At 45.7% G+C, this 21,106-nt stretch overlaps 1 protein-coding gene across 2 annotated transcripts in view; it reads left to right on the top strand.

Moving 5' to 3' along the window:
* The window catches only part of MMS22L (MMS22 like, DNA repair protein), a 129,726-nt gene that overhangs the window by 94,612 nt on the left and 14,008 nt on the right, over positions 1 to 21,106 (top strand). The window contains exons 16-21 of one of the 2 annotated variants that reach the window (XM_068231208.1): positions 649 to 830; positions 2,817 to 2,959; positions 3,142 to 3,301; positions 8,508 to 8,677; positions 15,259 to 15,470; positions 17,017 to 17,183. In XM_068231208.1, coding sequence (XP_068087309.1) covers positions 649 to 830; positions 2,817 to 2,959; positions 3,142 to 3,301; positions 8,508 to 8,677; positions 15,259 to 15,470; positions 17,017 to 17,183 — 1,034 coding nt within the window. The remainder of the gene's footprint in view (positions 1 to 648; positions 831 to 2,816; positions 2,960 to 3,141; positions 3,302 to 8,507; positions 8,678 to 15,258; positions 15,471 to 17,016; positions 17,184 to 21,106) is intronic. The other variant, XM_068231209.1, reaches the window with a different exon arrangement.

Genomic DNA, 21,106 nt, shown 5'->3' with positions numbered 1-21,106 from the left:
CTGGCACGCCTCCTGCCTCACATGACCTTCTTCCAACCTATACATATTCATAGATGAGAATACAAACTACATGATATGTGCAGAAAGGTATGCCCAGACTAGTGGTATCTGGACACGCTTATTTTGGGGGATTTGCTGGAATGAGCTGGTGCATGTAAGTGTGGAAGGATACTGGCTGGCAGAGTTCAGGTATAATAGATTATTCTATTCTCAGGAATGAATACATTTGTGTAAATTCTAATGAAGGAATAAGCTAACTTCATCTTCAGCTGTTACAAGCCCCAGCAAATCGCACCAGGCAGATGCTGGTGAGACATGCAGAGCCTTAAAGTTGCAGAAGAGCTGGAGGGGCACTCATTTCCACTGCTGCTGTAATGTATGTAAAGTGCTGACAGCTTTGAAAGATAACACACTCAACCATTTATGTCATCACAGCTAGGAAAAATTAAGCTACTGTAATGCTCATTAAGTAATTATTTAGCCTGTAAAGATAGAAGTGAACACGATAGACGCAGTTGGGTTTATATTGCAAGAGAGCAGTGGTGAGAGTTAGTTTTTGCACACTGCTGTTTGCTTTATAATATGAAGCTGTAGTTTTGTTGATTTATTTTGCACAGTAATTGCTTGATATTTATAGTGAAATTATAGTTCTGTTTGTTTGTTTTTTCCTCTCTCTCCCCTTTTATACCTAAGTGTATTGACAGATGCTCTCAATGGAATTGGACATTCAGCTTATCAGGCTTTGTCAATCAGAGCTTGGATTCGATGTGTATTGCAGATTTATGTTGATCAGCCAGTAGGGGTTACAGTTCGAGCAGAAACTGAATCAAGTAAGTTATTGGTGGGTGACTTACCAGCAGCTAAATTATAAGCTTTGTATTTTCATGTACTTGAAGTATTATTATTGCAGATAATTTAGCCTGGAGGCTTTAAGGTTTCAGTCACTGGTTGTAATATGATAAGATACACGTGTGTACAGTCACTAGTCTACATAGAACTACTGTATTCATTTTTCTTCTCATTGTAAGGGTTAAGAATCCAAGGCTCTAAATTAGTCTTTCTGTAGAGCTTGGACAGCTGTTAGAACAGCATGACTTTCACGGATAACTTATCCGAGCTCATAAATGCCTGTTTGACTGAAGGTGGTTTGTGAGTGCATGAAACATATGAAAAGTTCAACATGTGTCTCTATGGGGTTGGAAATATTACTGATCCGAGCGCCAGCAGAGTGTTGCGCAATTAGTGCTGCCCCAGATGTACATGGTAGCGCATGCCTCGGTACACAAATTGCCATTGCACTGCAAAGCTTTTGGAGATACTTTGATAACTTTTCTGCTTCATGCAAGACCACAATTCGTAATTGTAGGTCTTCTGAGAGCTCTTTTGTGCGAGGCATCATTCACATCAGGCAATACTTCTTGGGAAAAGCAAACCCAAAACTGGCGTGTGGTTTTTTTTTTATTATTATTATTATAGGGCAGGGCAGCTGTAACCAACAACTCCATTCTCATTGATTGGACACCAGCTGACAGACACCTCCCTCCAATTAGCTCTTGGAGATCTCATTAGTCAAGGGGTTCACATACTTTTGCCACCTGCACGGTGAATGTTTACATTGTGTGTTCAATAAAAACATGGAAACATTTTAATTATTTGTGTGGTACTAGTTTAAAGGAAAACTTAAGTCAAATTAAAAAAATGACATTTACTCACCTGGGGCATCCCTCAGCACCCCGAAGCTGGATGGTGCCCTCGCAGCCCCGCTCCGATCGTCCTGTCCCCGCCGGCGGCTACTTCCGGTTCGGTGACAGCCGCCGACAGGCTGGGAACGCGGCTGATTTTCCGCGTTCCCAGACGCTGCTATCACCCTCTATGCTGCTATAGCGTATATATAGACGCTATAGCAGCATAGAGGGTGATAGCAGCGGCTGGGAACGCGGAAAATCAGCCGCGTTCCCAGCCTGTCGGCGGCTGTCGCCGAACCGGAAGTAGCCGCCGGCGGGGACAGGACGATCGGAGCGGGGCTGCGAGGGCACCATCCAGCTTCGGGGTGCTGAGGGATGCCCCAGGTGAGTAAATGTCATTTTTTTTTTTTGACTTAAGTTTTCCTTTAAGCAGACTTTGACACACTCGCGTAAACGTGTGTGTATACATATATGTGTATATATGCACACATATACACATACCCTAGTTGCCAGTACAAAAACTGACCTCTGATTAAAGAGAACCCGAGGTGGGTTTGAAGAATGTTATCTGCATACAGAGGCTGGATCTGCCTATACAGCTCAGCCTCTGTTGCTATCCTAAACCCCACTAAGGTCCCCCTGCACTCTGCAATCAGACATAAATCACAGTGGGCTGTGTTGGCATCTTTAGTGTCAGTCTCGGCTGCTCCCCCGCCTCCTGCAGAGCTCCAGTCCCTGCCCCCGACCCTTCCCTCCAATCAGCAGGGAAGGAAGGGATGCAGGCGGGGACTGGAGTTCTGCAGGAGGCGGGGAGAGCAGCAGACTGACACTATAGAGATAAACACAGCCAGCTCTGACAAGCTGCTTGTCAGCAGCGTGGCTGTGATTTATGGAGGGATTGCAGAGTGCAGGGGGACCTTAGGGAGGTTTGGGATAGCAACAGAGGCTGGGCTGTATAGGCAGATCCAGCCTCTGTATGCAGATAATATTCTTCAAACCCACCTCGGGTTCTCTTTAAGAGAAAGAATAGTAAAAATGTAAGAATGTTTTAAAGGGCTATAAAAAAAAACAAAAAACTTTTGAATGATTCTGTTTAGTACAAGTGTATATTTAGATGTTTCCTGTCATCAGCTTCAGTACTAGCAGCACAGCTTGGAGAGTTGACCCGGCTAGTATTCAAGTTTCGGGAAGTGGAAAGTATATTAGTGAAGGCACAGATAGAACCAGCGAGTTACAAGCAAGAGCCAAAAAGTGCACTTCTGCAGTTCTTCAAGGTAACACGTTTTAAAGATAGAACCGACATAAATAGTGTTTGGCTTTTACATTTTTCTCTGCTTAGTTGTATTGCCTTTTATTTAGTAATAAATTTGAATGTGTTCAGCATTCTATTTACATAAAGATATAAACCTTTCCTGTACATTTTTACTTTCTATCTCTGTGTGTCTTCCTCTCTCAGGCTTCTGGCGTCGCGTTTAGTGGCCTCCATACCTTGTCAGAAAAGTCTGCCATGGTGTCAAAGTGCCTGGAATACTCAGGAGACATATTAAAATATGTAAAACCATACCTGACTAAGAAAGGGCCTCTGGAAGGGCTGCAGGTCACGTACAGAACAATAGGTAGGTGTCTACTGCTGGTTAAAGAGGAGCTGTTAGGTATAGGGTCTCGGAGACAAAAAACACATATATCAGTAGCTAAATACTGGCTGTACTTACATTACATATGCATTTCACTGTCCACGTTTGGATTTCACAGAATTTTTATGTAGTATATGGAGAGAATGATGCTCCTGACAGCTCATGGCAGGTTCCATGTTTGTCTGTCTTGTCTGAAGCCAATTGTGATGTCATATCCTCCCTTACCCTGCTTCCTGATTAATTATACATTAGCCTTCCCAAGTCCCAGCCCTCAGACACTCCTACCAGTCTCTGGTCTTATGCTCGGTGCACAAGATGCGTTTTCCCGCTCGATCCGCGGGTCAATCGGGATCGATTCGATTATTTCCAACATGTTAATTATGCCAAATCGACGGCAGGAACGATCGAAATCCGATTCGAGCATGTTGGAAATAATCTAATCGACTCGCGGATCGAGCGGGAAAACGCATCGTGTGTATTAGGCACTCAGCGGGGAGCGATCATGTCTGGGTTGCGTGCGATGTCGCTGTCAGTTGGGGTGGGGGGAGCTGTGCGGGCGATTGCGTTGTCAGTCGCGGGGGGTTGCGGAGGATTGCGATGTCATTCAATTTGCGGGCGGTTGCGATGTCGGTCGTTTTGCTTGCAATTGCAATGTTGGTCGTTTTGTTTGCGATTGCAAAGTCGGTCATTTTGCGGCCGATTGCGAAGTCAGTCGTTTTGCGGCCGATTGCGAAGTCAGTCGTTTTGCGGCCGATTGCGAAGTCAGTCGTTTTGCGGCCGATTGCGAAGTCAGTCGTCTTGCGGCCGATTGCGAAGTCAGTCGTTTTGCGAGCGATTGCGCTGTCGATCGTTTTGCGAGCGATTGCGATGTCGATCGTTTTGCTTGCGATTGCGATGTCGGTCATTTTGCTTGCGATTGCGATGTCAGTCGCTTTGCTTGCGATTGCGATGTCGGTCGTTTTGCAAGCGATTGCGATGCCGGTCATTTTGCGAGCGATTGCGATGTCGGTCGTTTTGCGGGCGATTGCGATATCGGTCGTTTTGCTTGCGATTGCGATGTCGGTCGTTTTGATTGCGATGTCGGTCGTTTTGCTTGCGATTGCGATGTCGGTCGTTTTGCTTGCGATTGCGATGTCGGTCGTTTTGCTTGCGATTGCGATGTCGGTCGGTTTGCAGGTGATGGCGATGTCGGTTGTTTTGCGGGCGATTGTGATGTCGGTCTGCAGGTGATTGTGATGTCGGTCGTTTTGCGGGCGATTGCAATGTCGGTCGGTTTGCAGTTGATGGCGATGTCGGTCGTTTTGCGGGCGATTGCGATGTCTGTCGGTTTGCAGGTGATTGCGATGTCTGTCGTTTTGCGGGCGATTGCGATGTCGGTCTGCAAGTGATTGTGATGTCGGTCGTTTTGCGGGCGATTGCGATGTCGGTCGGTTTGCGGGCGATTGCGATGTCGGTCGGTTTGCGGGCGATCGTTTTGCCGGTGTCACTCGAGGGGGGGGGGGGGTGGGTTGGTGCCGACGATCACGGGTGTCACGGGGGGGAGGTGGCGACGATCGTGGGTGTCACTCGCGGGGAGGGGGGGGTGCCGACGATCGCGGGCGTCACTCGCGGGGGGGGGGATTTGCCGACGATCGCGGGTGTCACTCGTGGGGGGGGGGGTATGTCGGGCAGCCTGCAGCTGTCACTCAGGGTGTCTGGATGGGGAGGGAAGGAGTCGAGAGGGACCAGCCAATGAGGCTGCAGTAGGGCTGGATAGGGAAATGAAGGGGTGGTGCAGGGAGGGCAGTAGAGAGGAAGTAAGACCTTCCCATAATGCTTTGCAGGCTGACTGCGGCTTTTTCAGTCTGATGCGGCCTCCTAAACAGCCTGGAGATAAGGAAGGCTGCTATTCAGCCCACAATAAAGTAAGAGAGTTTTTTTACTTCAGTATTGATATTTGGCTTCCTTCCACACTGTTTAACACAGGGGAACATAGATAAAAATTACTTGTTTTTGCCTGACAGTTACTCTTTAAGCGATTAGTTAACTGAAAGTAAAATGGATTTCCAACTTAAAGAGACTCTGTAACAACATTTTCAGCCTTATTTCTTCTATCCTATAAGTTGCTATACATGTTCTAATGTGCTCTGTCTAACTGCAGCCTTTCCTAGTTGCACAGTGGCTATATTATCTCTTATATGATCTAATCTTCTTTCCTCTGTCGGGCTCAGGCACTCAGGCTGGAATGTGCAGCTCTGCTTGTGATTGGATAGAAGCTATACACACCCTCTCCAGGCCCCTTGCAAGCTCTGTATGAGTCACAGACTCTGCTTATCTGAGCCTATCACATGCTATTTCTTTTGTTTGTAAACACTGCCTAAAACTGGCAATTACAAGCCTCTGGAAGGGCTGCAGGTCACGTACAGAACAATAGGTAGGTGTCTACTGCTGGTTAAAGAGGAGCTGTTAGGTATAGGGTCTCGGAGACAAAAAACACATATATCAGTAGCTAATTACTGGCTGTACTTACATTACATATGCATTTCACTGTCCACGTTTGGATTTCACAGAATTTTTATGTAGTATATGCAGAGAATGATGCTCCTGACAGCTCATGGCAGGTTCCATGTTTGTCTGTCTTGTCTGAAGCCAATTGTGATGTCATATCATCCCTTACCCTGCTTCCTGATTAATTATACATTAGCCCTCCCAAGTCCCAGCCCTCAGACACTCCTACCAGTCTCTGGTCTTATGCTCGGTACACAAGATGCGTTTTCCCGCTCGATCCGCGGGTCAATCGGGATCGATTCGATTATTTCCAACATGTTAATTATGCCAAATCGACGGCAGGAACGATCGAAATCCGATTCGAGCATGTTGGAAATAATCTAATCGACCCGCGGATCGAGCGGGAAAACGCATCGTGTGTATAAGGCACTCAGCGGGGAGCGATCATGTCTGGGTTGCGTGCGATGTCGCTGTCAGTTGGGGTGGGGGGAGCTCTGCGGGTGATTGCGTTGTCAGTCGCGGGGGGTTGCGGAGGATTGCGATGTCATTCAATTTGCGGGCGGTTGCGATGTCGGTCGTTTTGCTTGCAATTGCAATGTTGATCGTTTTGTTTGCGATTGCAAAGTCGGTCATTTTGCGGCCGATTGCGAAGTCAGTCGTTTTGCGGCCGATTGCGAAGTCAGTCGTTTTGCGGCCGATTGCGAAGTCAGTCGTTTTGCGAGCGATTGCGATGTCAGTCGTTTTGCGAGCGATTGCGATGTCGATCGTTTTGCTTGCGATTGCGATGTCGGTCGGTTTGCTTGCGATAGCGGTCGGTTTGCTTGCGATAGCGAAGTCGGTCGTTTTGCGGGCGATTGCGATGTCGGTCGTTTTGCTTGCGATTGCGATGTCGGTCGTTTTGCTTGCGATTGTGATGTCGGTCGTTTTGCTTGCGATGTCGGTCGTTTTGCTTGCGATTGCGATGTCGGTTGTTTTGTGGGCGGGTGCGATGTCGGTCGGTTTGCAGTTGATGGCGATGTCGGTCGGTTTGCAGGTGATTGCGATGTCGGTCGTTTTGCGGGCGATTGCGATGTCGGTCGGTTTGCAGGTGATGGCGATGTCGGTTGTTTTGCGGGTGATTGTGATGTCGGTCTGCAGGTGATTGTGATGTCGGTCGTTTTGCGGGCGATTGCAATGTCGGTCGGTTTGCAGTTGATGGCGATGTCGGTCGTTTTGCGGGCGATTGCGATGTCTGTCGGTTTGCAGGTGATCTGTTTGAGAAAAGGAAAATATTTCTCATGGGAATGGGGGTATCAGCTACTGATTGGGATGAAGTTCAATTTTTGGTTATGGTTTCTCTTTAAGGTGGCCATACATCAGGCGACTTGATGGCCAATCGACCTTCCAATTGGATAATGATTATCATTATCGAATCAGATGAAAATTGGTGCCACCAAGAGCATCTCCGATCAACGATGCTGCCGAGTTCGGGCAGATATTGATTGCAAGTTTCAGTCGCATATGCTGCAAAATGAAGGGCCACTCATCGATCGGGTGCCCGGCGGTAACTGCGTGGGATATCTGGATGGGGCGCGTGTATGAAAATGGAGCCATCGGTAGACATGGAGAGATAAAGTATACTGCATCGGGGGGGGGGGGGGGGGGGGGTTGGGGTTAATGTGGCATCACAAGGCCAGCTCCCGAGAGATTTCATGCTGGAATCAATCGGGAATCGGCCTGCGGTGTATGGGCAGCCAACAGATCTCTTTCCAATCAGATTCCATCAAAGAGAGATCTGTCTCTTGGTCGATCTGCCCATACATCGTCTGATGTATAGGCACCTTTATAGTCCTTAGTGGATGCTAATGTTAGGCAAATTAATGCAGCAGGGAAATGGACCAATAAAATGCAGCGGCGGCTGTCATTTGTGAACACTGTCATTCCAGCGCAGGAGACTTGGGCGCAGCAGTGAGTAACGTCGCCGCCGTCAGAAGATGGAGCTAAAGTTACTTGTAAAACACTATAATTCGGCCTTCAGCAATTGCTGGAAGCCGAATTATTTCATTCCCTACCATCCATGGCGGCCTGGAGGGGGAATAGTATGTAAAAGCAATGGGAGTTTGTGCAGGAGCAGGATAAGTCATACCGGCTGTATCCTGCGCCCAATTCTCCTGCGCCGATTCCTCTCATACGCGTCATTTGCCAGCACAGCTTTCTATTGCTAGGTCAGTGGACTTCTGCATGGAAAAGAGTTTCCCCACTAATGCCCAGTAATGCATTGTTTGTAAGGTTTTTGTATTATAGGAGATGTGATGCTAAATATGTGCGGTTTAGAAGCTAGCTTGTATTTTCATATTTAACACTGTCTTTAGGTAATCATTACTTTGCATATTTGCATCTATTTATGTGAGTAGGATATAATTTTCTGTCCGTGTAAAATGCTTTTGTATAGGAAGTGCTTTTATTTGTTGTTTGCAAGCAGTGACAGTTGTGTGAAGCAGCATGGAGCGCATGAGAGCTGTGTTTTATTCAGCAAGACTGTATGTGAAAAACAGATCTCTGAGAACAAGAAGACTTCCACTCCTAATGTCTTGCCTGCGTATGTTCTAGCAGGGCTTCAAACAAAATGTGATTTAAATACAGAATAAGTCGCACTGGCTCCTGAGGGCATGCCGAATGTGCAGGATCTGCTGCTATTTTATCTTGTCTGTCTGCTTTCCAGGTTATCTCGTGCGGTACTGGGCATCGATTCTGGCCACATCCAAAGCTCAGCAGCTCCTCTTCCGCCTCATCGATTACCTGCTTTTACCACATGCCTTGTTCCAACAAGATAAGGGTTTGCCGCCAGCCATGCTCGCTGCTGTAAGGGAGAGCCTGCCTCTTTTTCTCCAGGTAAAGGTCTCACACATGCTGGCACATTGTGTAGCAGAATGTTCCTCTTTCAGCAACTTTGAAAATGTGGACTTTACATGGAAACATACAGCTAAACCACTGGATAAATTAACATGCTTTCTACAGTCAGTGCTTTAGAGAAAATAAAAGTAATATGTTAATGTTGTGGCTTTGCCTCAACTGATTAGGCTCTTAACCCCATTACCTTTTTGTTGCAGCATACCTGAACAGTACTGGTATTAAATGGGTATAATTAATTTCAGTGCTCGAATAGCTGTAGAATAACATAAACAACATCTGAGGTAAAAAAAATGTAAAAAACATACAAAAAGGATAATATTCAGCTTGCAGAGATGAACTGGTAGTTCAAGGTACTTTTTAGAAAGATATAGAAATACAGGATAATTGGAGAGCCCAATATAGTGTACTATGGTTAGTAAGCTGTTATGTGATGTGTGAATGTAATGAAGGGTACTTGCAAACCCTGGTTGCCTGCAAAGTAACCACCAATAGCACATGTGCTGTCCTCATTCAGGTACGTTCCCCACTATTGTCTGTTGTGTATTATGCACTTGCCACTCTGCATTCTGAGGTCCTGAGCGGGAGTATTGTGGCCCACAGAAGGAGCAGGACACAGACCGCTGCTAAGATTTGGGGAATGTACCCCAGATCTCAGCCTTCCTTCCTTGTTCCTTTCAGCCAACCCACACTTCCATAGGGTGATGCCTTAATTGTCTGAGAATTTAAGGGGAAACTAAAGTAAAAAGATGTTGGCAGTTTAATTTACCTGGTGCTTGTTTCAGCCCCCTGCATTCCTTCTGTGCCCTTGCCATCGTTCCACGCTCCCTGAATGTGCGGCGCCAGGCCATGTGCCCACTTTCATGAGCGGGAAGGTTCTCCTCTGGTGCAGTACGTAAAAATTGCTACTGCGCATTTGCCGATCGCTCCTGGCTACGGGAGTGCGATCAAGGAGGCACATACGCAGCAGCACATAACTGGTGGAGTCGAGAGACGCTGCAGCTGAATGGGGGGGAGAAGGGAATGATGGCAAAGGGCCCGGGATGTCTGCGGGGGACTGGAAGAAGCCTCACATAAGTTAAACTACCAAATGTTTGTCACTGTGTGTTTTCTTTGAAGAACTGTAAGTCTAGGTAGACTGCCACCTTACTTCAATATATGGAGACTGCTTAAAAAAAACAACTTATTGAGTGAGCCTGCATGGTCCTTGATTTCTCCGCTTTGTAAAAATGCAAGCATGTTCCACTCCTGTGATGCTATCCTTTACCCTCTGCACCAGTTCAGAGGCTAGAGGCACATGCAAATAAAGGTCATGCAATGAAGGCTGCATTTCCTTGTCTTTATAGTTGTAGGTGCAGGTGAAACACTGCCTGCTTAACTAGCACAAGGCTGAGTATTTGTTTTGTTTTTTCTTCTACTTGGGGTAGTTAATAAGGCACAATCCTAAAAATGGAAATCTCAGGCACATTGTCAAAAGAAATATTATAACTTTTTAAACCAGATGATTTATACAGAAAGACAAATCCAACAATAAGATATCACATATCTTGAAACCAAGCAGCAATCTACCATTTTTGACTTTTATACTTGTACTTCAGACCAGCACTCAATCACAAATTATTGTCTGAAACATGCATGTTGTATTCAAAACTTGCATAATTAAGTCCACAGTGACATGCTGTTGTACGCATCACCAATAGATACCAATAACAAATGAGAATGGTCAGGAACCTTGTCACAGTTTATGTGCAACTGGCAAACAAATGGCAAAAGTGCTATGCAGCATAAACAATGCAATATCACCTTAACATGTCCAGTTAGTTCAAGAAATGGCGACAGACACTATGTTCTGTTTCAGGCAGAAAAGGTGCACCTGTGACAAGGATTCTGGCCATTGTAATTTGTTATTGGCATCTAATGGTGATATGTGCAATGATATGTCACTATGGACTGAATTATGAAATGAATTCGAAATAAAGAAACATAGTTTTCAGAGAATAATCTGTGATTGAGTGCTGGACTGAAGTACAAATTTAAGTGCTTCCATCTGTGCTCTGACAAATTGACTGTTCACCGACTGTAATCATTGGGTGTGTGTCCACATACCTGAACTTCTGCAGGAGCAGAGTGAGCCATTTTTCTGCATTACCCTGCGCCCAAATTTCCTGGCACCTTTATTACATGTACTTTATACACACTGCAACCCACCACTTCTTAGCTTAGGTGCTTGAAGTTCTGAAGTTGTTGAAACTGTAATGTATTTATTTTGTTCTAAGCTCAGAATCAAAGTAGGTGAGCAATACAGCAGTTCAGACAGTTGGTGAAATAATCTAGACTTTGTTTGTGTCATTCTGTGTTGGACTAATGGGCAGGGTTTACATAAACTTGTGTATCTTCAAATTAGTGGTGTTTAGAGGGCAGTTTCTGACAGGGCTGTGGAGTCGGAGCAATTTTGGGTGCACCGACTCCTAATGAATTTAAACTGTAATTAAAATAGAAAATGATAAAATCTATTTCTCAGATAAGTCATCATACATAATTTTTATATACAGTAATAGCTGTGCTTAGTCCACAAAAATGAAATAAACCAATCAAAAAATAGTTACTTGTGCTGCTTTAATAAAGCAGTCCCCGTATTTTTAAAGTCAAATATACTGTACACATCTGATCGTGAGTGTATATATGATATGTACACAGGAATCTCTTATATATACACTAAATAACATCTATGCTGTAAGAATAAAGCCTGATGTGTAGCTGTGTCACTAATAGAGATGGTCAATGAGATGGAAATAATTCTGCGTTGATGCTTGTTTATGCAAATGTACCTCTTTGCTCATGAAATAAAATAATTTGATATCTTGTTAAAATTTGGTTTGGTGACTACGAATGAAAGGGTGCCTGAGACGGATGAAAAGAAAAGTTTTATACATACCTGGGGCTTCTTCCAGCCCCCTTCAGGCTAATCAGTCCCTCGCTGTCCACCTCCACCACCTGGGTCTTCTGCTATGAGTCCTGGTAATTCAGCCAGTCAGCGCAGTCCGGCCGCATGCCGCTTCCACAGCCAGGAGCGTTCTGCATCTGCGCAATAGTGCTGCGCAGGTGTAGTACGCTCCCGGTGGTGGAGTGTGTGCATGCGCACTACGCCAGACTTGCTCAAGTACCTGGACCCATAGCAGAAGATCCAGGTGGCGGAGTATGACGGCGAGGGACGTCATACTCCGTCATCTGTCTCAGGTTTACTTTAAAGGGAATCTAAACTGAGCAGCATATGGATTTTTCCTTTTAAAATAATACCAGTTGCCTGACTCTCCTGCTGTTCCTGTGTCTCTAATACTTTTTGCCACAGCCCCTGAACAAGCATGCAGATCAGGTGTTTTGACTGAAGTCAGACTGGATTAGCTGTATGCTTGTTTCAGGTGTGTGATTCAGCCACTACTACAACCAAAGAGATCAGTAGGAAGCCAGGCAACTGGTATTGTTTAAAAGGAAACATACATATCCCTCTCAGTTTAGGTTCCCTTTAAGTTACACAATAGTACTATACTCTACATATGCACTCCCCAAAGAGCTGCAGGGAATCCACTGAGAATGTTGTGCACATTGAACACAGAGGTGTGGTCTACCACCCATAAACCTGGTTCAGATTGTGCATGAAGAATGTGTAATAGAGGAAGAATCTCCTTATTCCCCTGCAGAGTACCTGCACATCACTCTTACATGTACCCATGGTTACATTGCCTAGGGCCTGATAGATGTTCTTTGTTCCTGTCTGCACCTCCTACAAGTACTCTTACCAAGGCCTAGTTTTAGTCTATGACTAAAGGGAATAAATATGGCAGTCTACATATCCTTCTCACTTCAGTTGTCCTTTAAAATTCCTAAGCGTTGGTAGTTAAGAGATGAATTTCATGTTACATACTTTCAATCTACAACAATATGCAAATTAGAGGAGTCGGAGTCGGTGGAATCCTAAACTGAGAAGTCTGAGTCAGTGGATTTTTGTACAGACTCCACAGCCCTGGTTTCTGAGACACAGTGTGTCTAGTTGGGGGCTGTTCCACATAAATTTCACACAGCACATATTACCACAGCAGATGTTTGAAAGAGTCTATTAAACAGCGTGGACACATTGTCTGATGGCCATTGTCTGGTGTTAGTGTGAACCAATCTTGACTCATAATAACACGGCAGCTCTCACTGATAGCATTGAGATATGTCATACTGTGCTATAGTCTGATTAAACAGGAAAGCCATCTTCACATGACTGCTTCCGTAATGCTTGGGCGCTGTGCTTATTTAACTGTGGTGTCCTTGATAAACTGTTCCAGTTTAGCAATGACGTGGTCATCCCACTCCACCCCTATTCAAGATTACAATGGATGCTCAGTTAGTGTGCACATTTATGTTAAGGTCTCTCTTCATTCATATGGGTTATTAAACCGTTGTTTGTGAAGGAACCCCTTAAGAAAAAGTCATGTAAAGGAAGCAGCACAGTAGTTAAAAGCCATCCTGTCAAGGATCACATGCCGGCAAGCTGGTGACAGGGCTGCATAGTATATTCATGCTAATGTGCAATAGCCTATTACATCAAATGATATTCTTTATATCAACAAAGCTTGTTTAAAGTCTACTGTGTTCATGTTCTGCCTGGCATTTGTTTAAAGGGGAACTGAAGTAAGAGGTATACGGAGGCTGCCATATTTATTTCCTTTTAATCAGTACCAGTTGCCTGGCAGCCCTGCTTGTCTATTTCTCTGCAGTAGTATCTGAATAACACCAGAAACAAGCATACAGCTAGTCTTGTCAGATCTGACTTTAAAGTCTGAAACACCTGATCTGCTGCATGCTTGTTCAGGGGCTATGGCTAATAGTATTAGAGGCAGAGGATCAGCAGGGCTGCCAGGCAACTGGCATTGCTTAAAAGGAAATAAACATGGCAGCCTCCATATACCTCTCTCTTCAGTTCCCCTTTAAGTATGGAGAGGTGAAGGACAAAAAGGGTTCCATCTTGCAGTTTGATTTGATGTAGCTACTTCACTAGCAGCAGTGAAAAGTATTTTTTATTGGGGGGGTTGAGTTAAAGGTATTTGTATTATTCATATAGCTCTGACCTCTTCCGCTGGCAGTGCTGTACAGTCTTGTCTTGTCACTAACTGTCCCTCAGACAGACTCACAATCTAATCCCTAACATAGTCATATGTCTATCATAGTCTAAAGGTGGCCACACACCATACAATTTTTTTTAAATATCTGTTCAATTTAAGAATTGCAATCAATGTTTCTGACTGATTGTAACATTTCAAAAATCTGACCAATGTACCACACACCTATGTTCAATTTTTTCCTCAATTATGATGAAAATGATTGGAAACTCCAGAGAAAATTGCTAGGGTGTGTATATTTTATTAAATTAACAATCCAACACACACCATACAATCTTTAGTAGAAATTGAAGAAAAATATCTGGCATTCCGGATTGATTTAAATAGAAAAAAAACGGAAACCCGATCGAATTTTTCGGTCGACTGAGAAAAAGCTTTCGTTTTTTTTTGAGAGATACGATCGTTTTTATCGAATTACTGTAAAATCGGATCATTTTATTGTTTTGTGTGTGGCCACCATAAGGCCCATTTAGGGGGAAGACAGTTAACCTATATGTATGTTGTTGGGATGTGGGAAGAAATCTGAGTGCCTGGAGGAAACCCACACAGACACAGGGAGAACACACAAACTTTAGGCTGGGATTCAAACAAGTGACCCAGCTGGAAGGAGCGAGTGCTATACCCTAGTTGTTTATTATGTATTGGATTTGAATATAGTCCTACATATATTCTTGCATGTGGCTGTCCTTCAGTTTGAATTCCAAGGTACCTGCCTGCAGCATTTGGACTCGTTTCTTAAAGGGACCCAAAAAAAGGTATATTCTGGTGGAAAGCCATTTTATCCCCTTCTTATAATGCTAACTGTCAGTTTGTGGTGCTGTTATTTTGGCTGCAGTAGACTGGCGTACACTCCTGCAAGTAGCTGGTTACACAGAGGCGAACATAGGCCGCACAGGGGCCCCATGTCCTCTAGGGCCCATGCAGCTGCACCACACTTAGGGCATGATTATTCTGTAGGCTTTTCTCTGTGAATTGTTCTATGTAACCCAGGAGGAACAGTGATATTTGCTTGTGAGCCAGACATACACAAGTATGAAATGTGTGCTACATTAGCACAGTGCCTACAGAATGTAACCTAGATTCATGTACGTTTGTTATCGACATGATTTGGATCCAACCATAATCTGATATGATTATGGCCACTTACATGGGGCCCCTTCATTTATTCTGCACAGGGGCCCACTGTTGACTTTGTCCACCACTGAGCTGGTAGAAGTATGTGGTATGAGCAGCATACTCTATATAAGTCACTGGCTGTTAGGCTTGAGCGTTAGCATAGTGGCCTGGAAAGCAGATTTTGCAGAAGAAAGTTAGCAGTAGGCTATTACATATTCTCATTAAAGGTTTTCTTCAAGCTCAACATCATTTCTATAGTAATGTATTTATTTTTCATTTCAGGGTCTGTCCATTATATCTCGTCTACCCCAGGCACAAGCTTCCTACGTAAAACAGCAGCTTAAAACCATTATTGAGCAATATTTTGGGAAGTTTCTGCCAAGTGCTCCTCAAGCCTCCACAACAGGAAGTCATCCTATTCTTCTGGCTCTGTGTGATTCTGTTCAAAGCCCACACACTTCCAATCTCAGGAAAACTGTTATGCAAGTCATAAGGTGAGAGCTCATACTGTTATGGCACTCTGCATTCAATACATTACATGTACTAGAACAGTCATTGTAGAAAATGTTGTACCGTATTGTTTGGAATATGACGCACCTGGGGTTTAGAGGTACAAAAGCAGCGAAAAAAAATACTAAACAGAGGTGTGCTTATAGTTCAGGGAAGTCTTATGGACCTTTTCCCCCCAAGTTGTCTCTTTCTAAACTGTACTGTCCAGCTACACCAACCCCTGCTGCCCCCACCAGCTTACTAACTACCTTACGCTAACCCCTACCGCCCCTCCAGCTACACTGATCCCTGCAAACACTGAACCCTGCTAACCAGGAGCCTTGCTAACCCTGAACCATACTAACACTAAACTACAAGTGTAGCAGAAGTAGTTATCTATCCAGCTGTCGCAAATCCTTCCTCTGTCACAACAGCGCGCTCCGAGCCCGTCTTCGGTCGTCCATCCGTCTTCTGTCCCATCTTCAGGCAGCACGATCAGCTAGTGCAGTGTAACATGATCAAACACCTGCATCTGCTCGCTCCAGGCCCTGTCTTCTGCCACTTCCTGGATCAAGCTGTCATGCTTGACCTTGTGGCTAATTTAAACTTATACGTCCCACTCCTGGATTGACCCCCTTGTGTCATCCTTTGTCCCCTTTGTATGCTTCTCTACCAGGGGGCACAGCAGAGGAGATGCAGGGTTTCAGTTACCTGCTGCTCTGTTTAACTGGAGCTGATGGTCTCGAAGGCGGGACCACAGTTCCATCATTGAGATCAATCACTGCATACGCTGAGCAACAGTGACCTACCAAATGTCAGTGGGCACCATTCCTTAAAGAACAAAGGAAAGATGCCCACTGACTTCTGATAGGCCACTGCTACTCAACGAGTGGAGTGATTAGCCTCAATGCCGGAGCTGTGGCACCACCCGTGTGACCACTGGCTGCAGTTAACAAATGGAGCAGTGGGCACATCGAATCACTGCATCTCCTTTGCTCCGCCCGTGTCCTCAGTGGCACGGTCCCTGGACTTGACCCCCACCGCATCGTTCCCTGTATCGTCTATTAGGTGAGGCCCGGTGCGGGGCACAGTGGGACAGCCAGGTGATGCCCAAGAGAGCGATCACTGTGTCTGGTGGCAGCAGAACGCTGCAGCATGTATGTGTGGGGGACACCTACTTTGTACTATTTGGCCATAAGATGGTCGGAAATATATGGTAATTATAAGGCACAAAGGACATGTAAGAAGCTCTGCAGAGCTGAGATTTATTTTCCTTGTTTGATGACTGTTACCGATACTTCGTGCTGCAATGTATTCTTCCTTTCATTTGTTCTCAAACAAAAGCTTCCTTTTGTTTGACCAGCAAAAATGTGGTCTCTGCCTTGAGAATGATTCGTAACAATATAGAGAGAGGTAGATATAGATATAATGTAAATATGTATAGCTGTGCCTTTTTTTAATGACTGTTACAGAGACTTCTTTGTCTACTCTTTGAGCAATGTTTCATTCCGGTTTTTTTTTATATTTTGTGACCTGATTTTATTTTTATAGTGACAACTACTTGCAGTTCAAAGGTCATGCCCCACCTACTCGACTGGCTTCTGTTCTGTCTTTCATCCTTGATGTTTTCCAGCGAAGTAAGACTATTGATGTGGCAGATGCCGAGCTGCTTCTTCCTGCTATCCTGAAGTGCTTGATATTGGTCAATGAGCCTCAGGGTAAGGTATATGAACCCAACACAGATCAAACATCTCTTCTGACAGCAGCTGAACTGCTGATTTTGTGCTGAGCTGTAAACCTAGATCATTCAAATTTAGCTTTATCCTAGGTATTCATCATTACTATTATTATTACTATTCTTTGTTATAACCTGATACATTTGGTCTAGTAGAACTGTAAAGTAAATGGAGATCTAATTGAATATGGTAGCTGAGCTCAATTTCACCATTTATGGACAATGGTTATTAAAGTGCCCTAAACTGAGAGGGATATGGACAGGGCGAGGCAGAGGCGAGAGAGGCTCCAGCCTCAGGGTGCAGTGTAGCAGGGGGCGCACTCAGCTCAGCTATCATTCCCCTATTGTGTTTGAAGCAGCAAGAAATAAGAAAAGGGGATACATGGCAGTGACTGCAAGCCAGATAAGTAGAGATGAAGGTGTTGGGGGCCCTGGGGCGCTTCTTAGTCTAATTGCAATCGGTGTGTGACGGCTGGAGTGGGAGGGATGAAAGGGCACACTTTGGTGTCTCAGCCTTGGGTGCTGGAGGACCTTGGCCCAGCTCTGGATATGGAGGTTTCCTTTTAAACAATACCAGTTGCCTGGCAGTCCTACTGATCTCTTTGGATGCAATAGTGGCTGAATCACACCCCTGAAACAAGCATGCAGCTAATCCAGTCTGACTTCAGTCAGAGCACCTGATCTGCATGCTTGTTCAGGGGCTGTGGATAAATGGATTAGAGACACAGGAGCAGCAGGAGAGTCGGACAACAAATTATAAGAAGAGAGTATATCTACAGTATACATAGGAAACTTGCCATATGAGTTTTGTGTGTGTGGTTTTCTAGTTTTTTTTTCTTGAATGTTTCTATATTTTTATATGATTGTGAATTAAAACACTTGATTTTCAGTCCTAAAAGTAGATGAAACAAAAATGACTATATTTAACCTCTTCAGGACCGCATGTTTATAACCACCACCCCCCAGATCCCGCCCCTGCCACACAAACCCTCCCTCCCCCTCGGGCCCAAGCGTTTTTTTTTTACAATTCAGCACTTCGCTACTTCAACGATTTATTGCTTGGCTGTACAACTTACCACCCAAATAAATTTTACCCTCTTTTCTTGCCCTAATGGAGCATTTATGGTGGTCTCTGCGGCTGCGATTAATTTATTTTTATTAATTTAAAAAGTTGTTTATGTATTTTTATAAAATATTCTTTATTTTTTTTATTTCCCTCCCTCCTCCCTAAATTGGCCCTTACTGCGATCCTTACACTACAGTAAACTCTCATAGGCAACAGCCTATGAGAGGGATTCGATTTTGAGCCACTCCTGGGGACAGTTAAGTGACAAGGGAGTCCCCTGTACAGAGCTGCGCTAGATCGCAGCGATGTACAAATGTAAATAGCTTTTTTTTTTCCCTTTGATTCAGCCTGCCAGCTCCGATTGCGGCTGGCAGGCTGTTAACAGATCACCGCTGTTTATGAGCAGGGAATGCACGCGAGAGTGTGCGTTAGGCGGTCCCCTAACAGCCACGCTCCCACTGCCTAACGGTGTTAGGCAATCGGTAGCTGGTTAATCATGTGTTAAAAAAAAAACATATCTATGGTTGACAACAGTAAATCATGCTCTCAGTATTTGGTATGACCCCCTTGTGCATTTACAACGGCAACTAAAGGTTTGCAGTAACTGTTGGATGGTTTCCTCACATGAACTGCTTGCTATCGCTCTTTTAACAACATTTCAAATGGGTTAAGGTCAGGACCCTGACTTGGCAATCCCAGAACACCTACTTTGCTCTTCCCTCTTTGACAGAACAACTTTTATGTTTAGGATCATTGTCTTACATCATGACCTGTTGTCTTGAGATTCATTTTACAGTTATATGTGTTGGCATCAGAATGTATTGTTTCATCAATGTTGGCAAGACATCCAGGTCCAGATGCTGCAAAACAGGCCCGAACCAGAATACTCCCATGACTATGATTTACAGATGAGATAACTATCTTATTATGATGGAGTGCAGTGTTTTTCCTTTTTGCAAATATAACACTCTTTACTTACTGTAAGCGAACAGTTTTATTGCAGCTTAATCAGTCCACAAAACATTCTTCCAGTATCCCTCTAGTTTCTCCACATGATGTTTTGACAATTTTGTGGATGGTCAGCTTAGAAGTTGGCCTGGATTCTTTTGTAACCTCTCAAGACCATTATATGCCAAACTCTTTAACCTTTTCGGGACCGCGTGCATTAGATTCTACGCCACACTTGTGGCTGTTCTAGCCTGATGCGGCGTAGAATCTACGCCGGCCCGCAGTTTCCGCTCCCGACGCGATCGTGCGCACCCGGAGGGGGAGATTAAGCTGTCATATGACAGCCGACATCTTCCCCGAGTGATCAGCAGCCATCGCGTATGGCTGCTGATCACGTGAGCACTACGATCGCCGTCGGATTGTAGTGATCAGTTTGACAGCGGTGGCGGCAGGGGGGAAAAGAGGAGGATCCACTTACCTCCCTGCCGTTCCCGCGACGATCGGCACCCCCCTCCGCTCTGGCCGGCATCTCCTCTCCATCTGACGTCAGCGCCGGGTCCCGGCTTGATGACGTCATCAAGCCGCGACCCGGAACTGATCGTCAGACAGAACGGAGATGCCGGCCGGAGAAGAGGGTCCCGTGCGGGTCATCGCTGGAGCCTGGAAGGTGAGTGAAGGCTGCTGGCAGAAGGGGGGGCACAGGCCACCATGGGGGGACACCAATCCAGGCAGCCACAGACGGGATCCGTCCGCCTGACCCCCCCCAAACGTGCGCACCCCCTTCCCGCGCAAAATGCCTTGGTCCTTAACTGCTTCCCGACCGCCGTATAGACAAATGGCGGCCGGGAAGCTGACGCCGCAAGGACCGCCGTATTGACAAAATGCGGCGGTCCTTGTATGGGCATGGGCGGAGCGATCGCGTCATCCGTGACGCGATCCTCCGCCGGGAGTCGGAAGCCCGGCACTTTGCCTCTGCTCGCCGGCCACTTAGCAGCGCCGGCGAGCGGAGGAATCCGCATGATCAGCCAATAAGAAAGTATAAGGCACTTTGTTAGGTAAACAAAGTGCCTTATACGTGCTTCCTCCTCGCCTCGTGGTCTCATTGTTGCAGAGACCACCAGCGAGGAGGAACCACTTGTGAGTATTCAATACACAGTGCTTTTTTTGCCCTCAGCGTCCCTGATCACTCACCCCAGGCCTCATACCCCCCCTGATCACCCCAGCAGACCCCTGCCTAGCACCCTTGCACCCCTACAAAACCCCCACCCCCCCCCACCTGCCACTAACTAGCGACGCTGCCCCTTAGTTTAGGTCCCTAACTGCCTCCTAGTCACCCCTGATCCCCCCCCCCACCTTTAGATCCCCCCCAGACCCCATCCCAGACTACCCCCCTGTATACTGTATACATCTGCATACAGCTACCTTACCCTCTGATCACCTGTCTATCACCTGTCCATCACCCCTCGGCACCCCCACCCATCAGAGCAGACCCTAACTGCCCCGCGGGGGTAACCGATCACCTGCCCAGGCCCTCGATTGCCCTCATACCCCCCTTCTGATTACATCCCCTGCTCTTTGTTTACATCTGTCCTCCCCAGCAATCACTAACTGATCTTTGATCAGTAACCCCCTGTGTCTGCCTCTCATCAGATCAGGACTCAGTCTGCCCCGTGCAGGCTCCTGATCAACCCCCCACCCCCTCAAATCGACCTCAGACCCCCCCCCCCCCCCCCCAATCACCGTCCAAGTGCATTGTATTTGACTGTGCTGCGCTTGTATTCGATTGTGCTGCGCTTGTATTTGATTGTGCTGCGATTGTATTTGATTGTCCCGTGATCTGCTTCGATTGTCCTGTGATTGTTTGATTGCCTGAGACCCCACTTCCCACCACA

This window comes from Hyperolius riggenbachi, chromosome 4 (genome assembly GCF_040937935.1).
Source record: "Hyperolius riggenbachi isolate aHypRig1 chromosome 4, aHypRig1.pri, whole genome shotgun sequence".
Lineage (NCBI taxonomy): Eukaryota > Metazoa > Chordata > Amphibia > Anura > Hyperoliidae > Hyperolius > Hyperolius riggenbachi.
The sequence above is the reverse complement of the archived record's forward strand: the minus strand, read 5'-3'. Positions and strand labels throughout refer to the sequence as shown.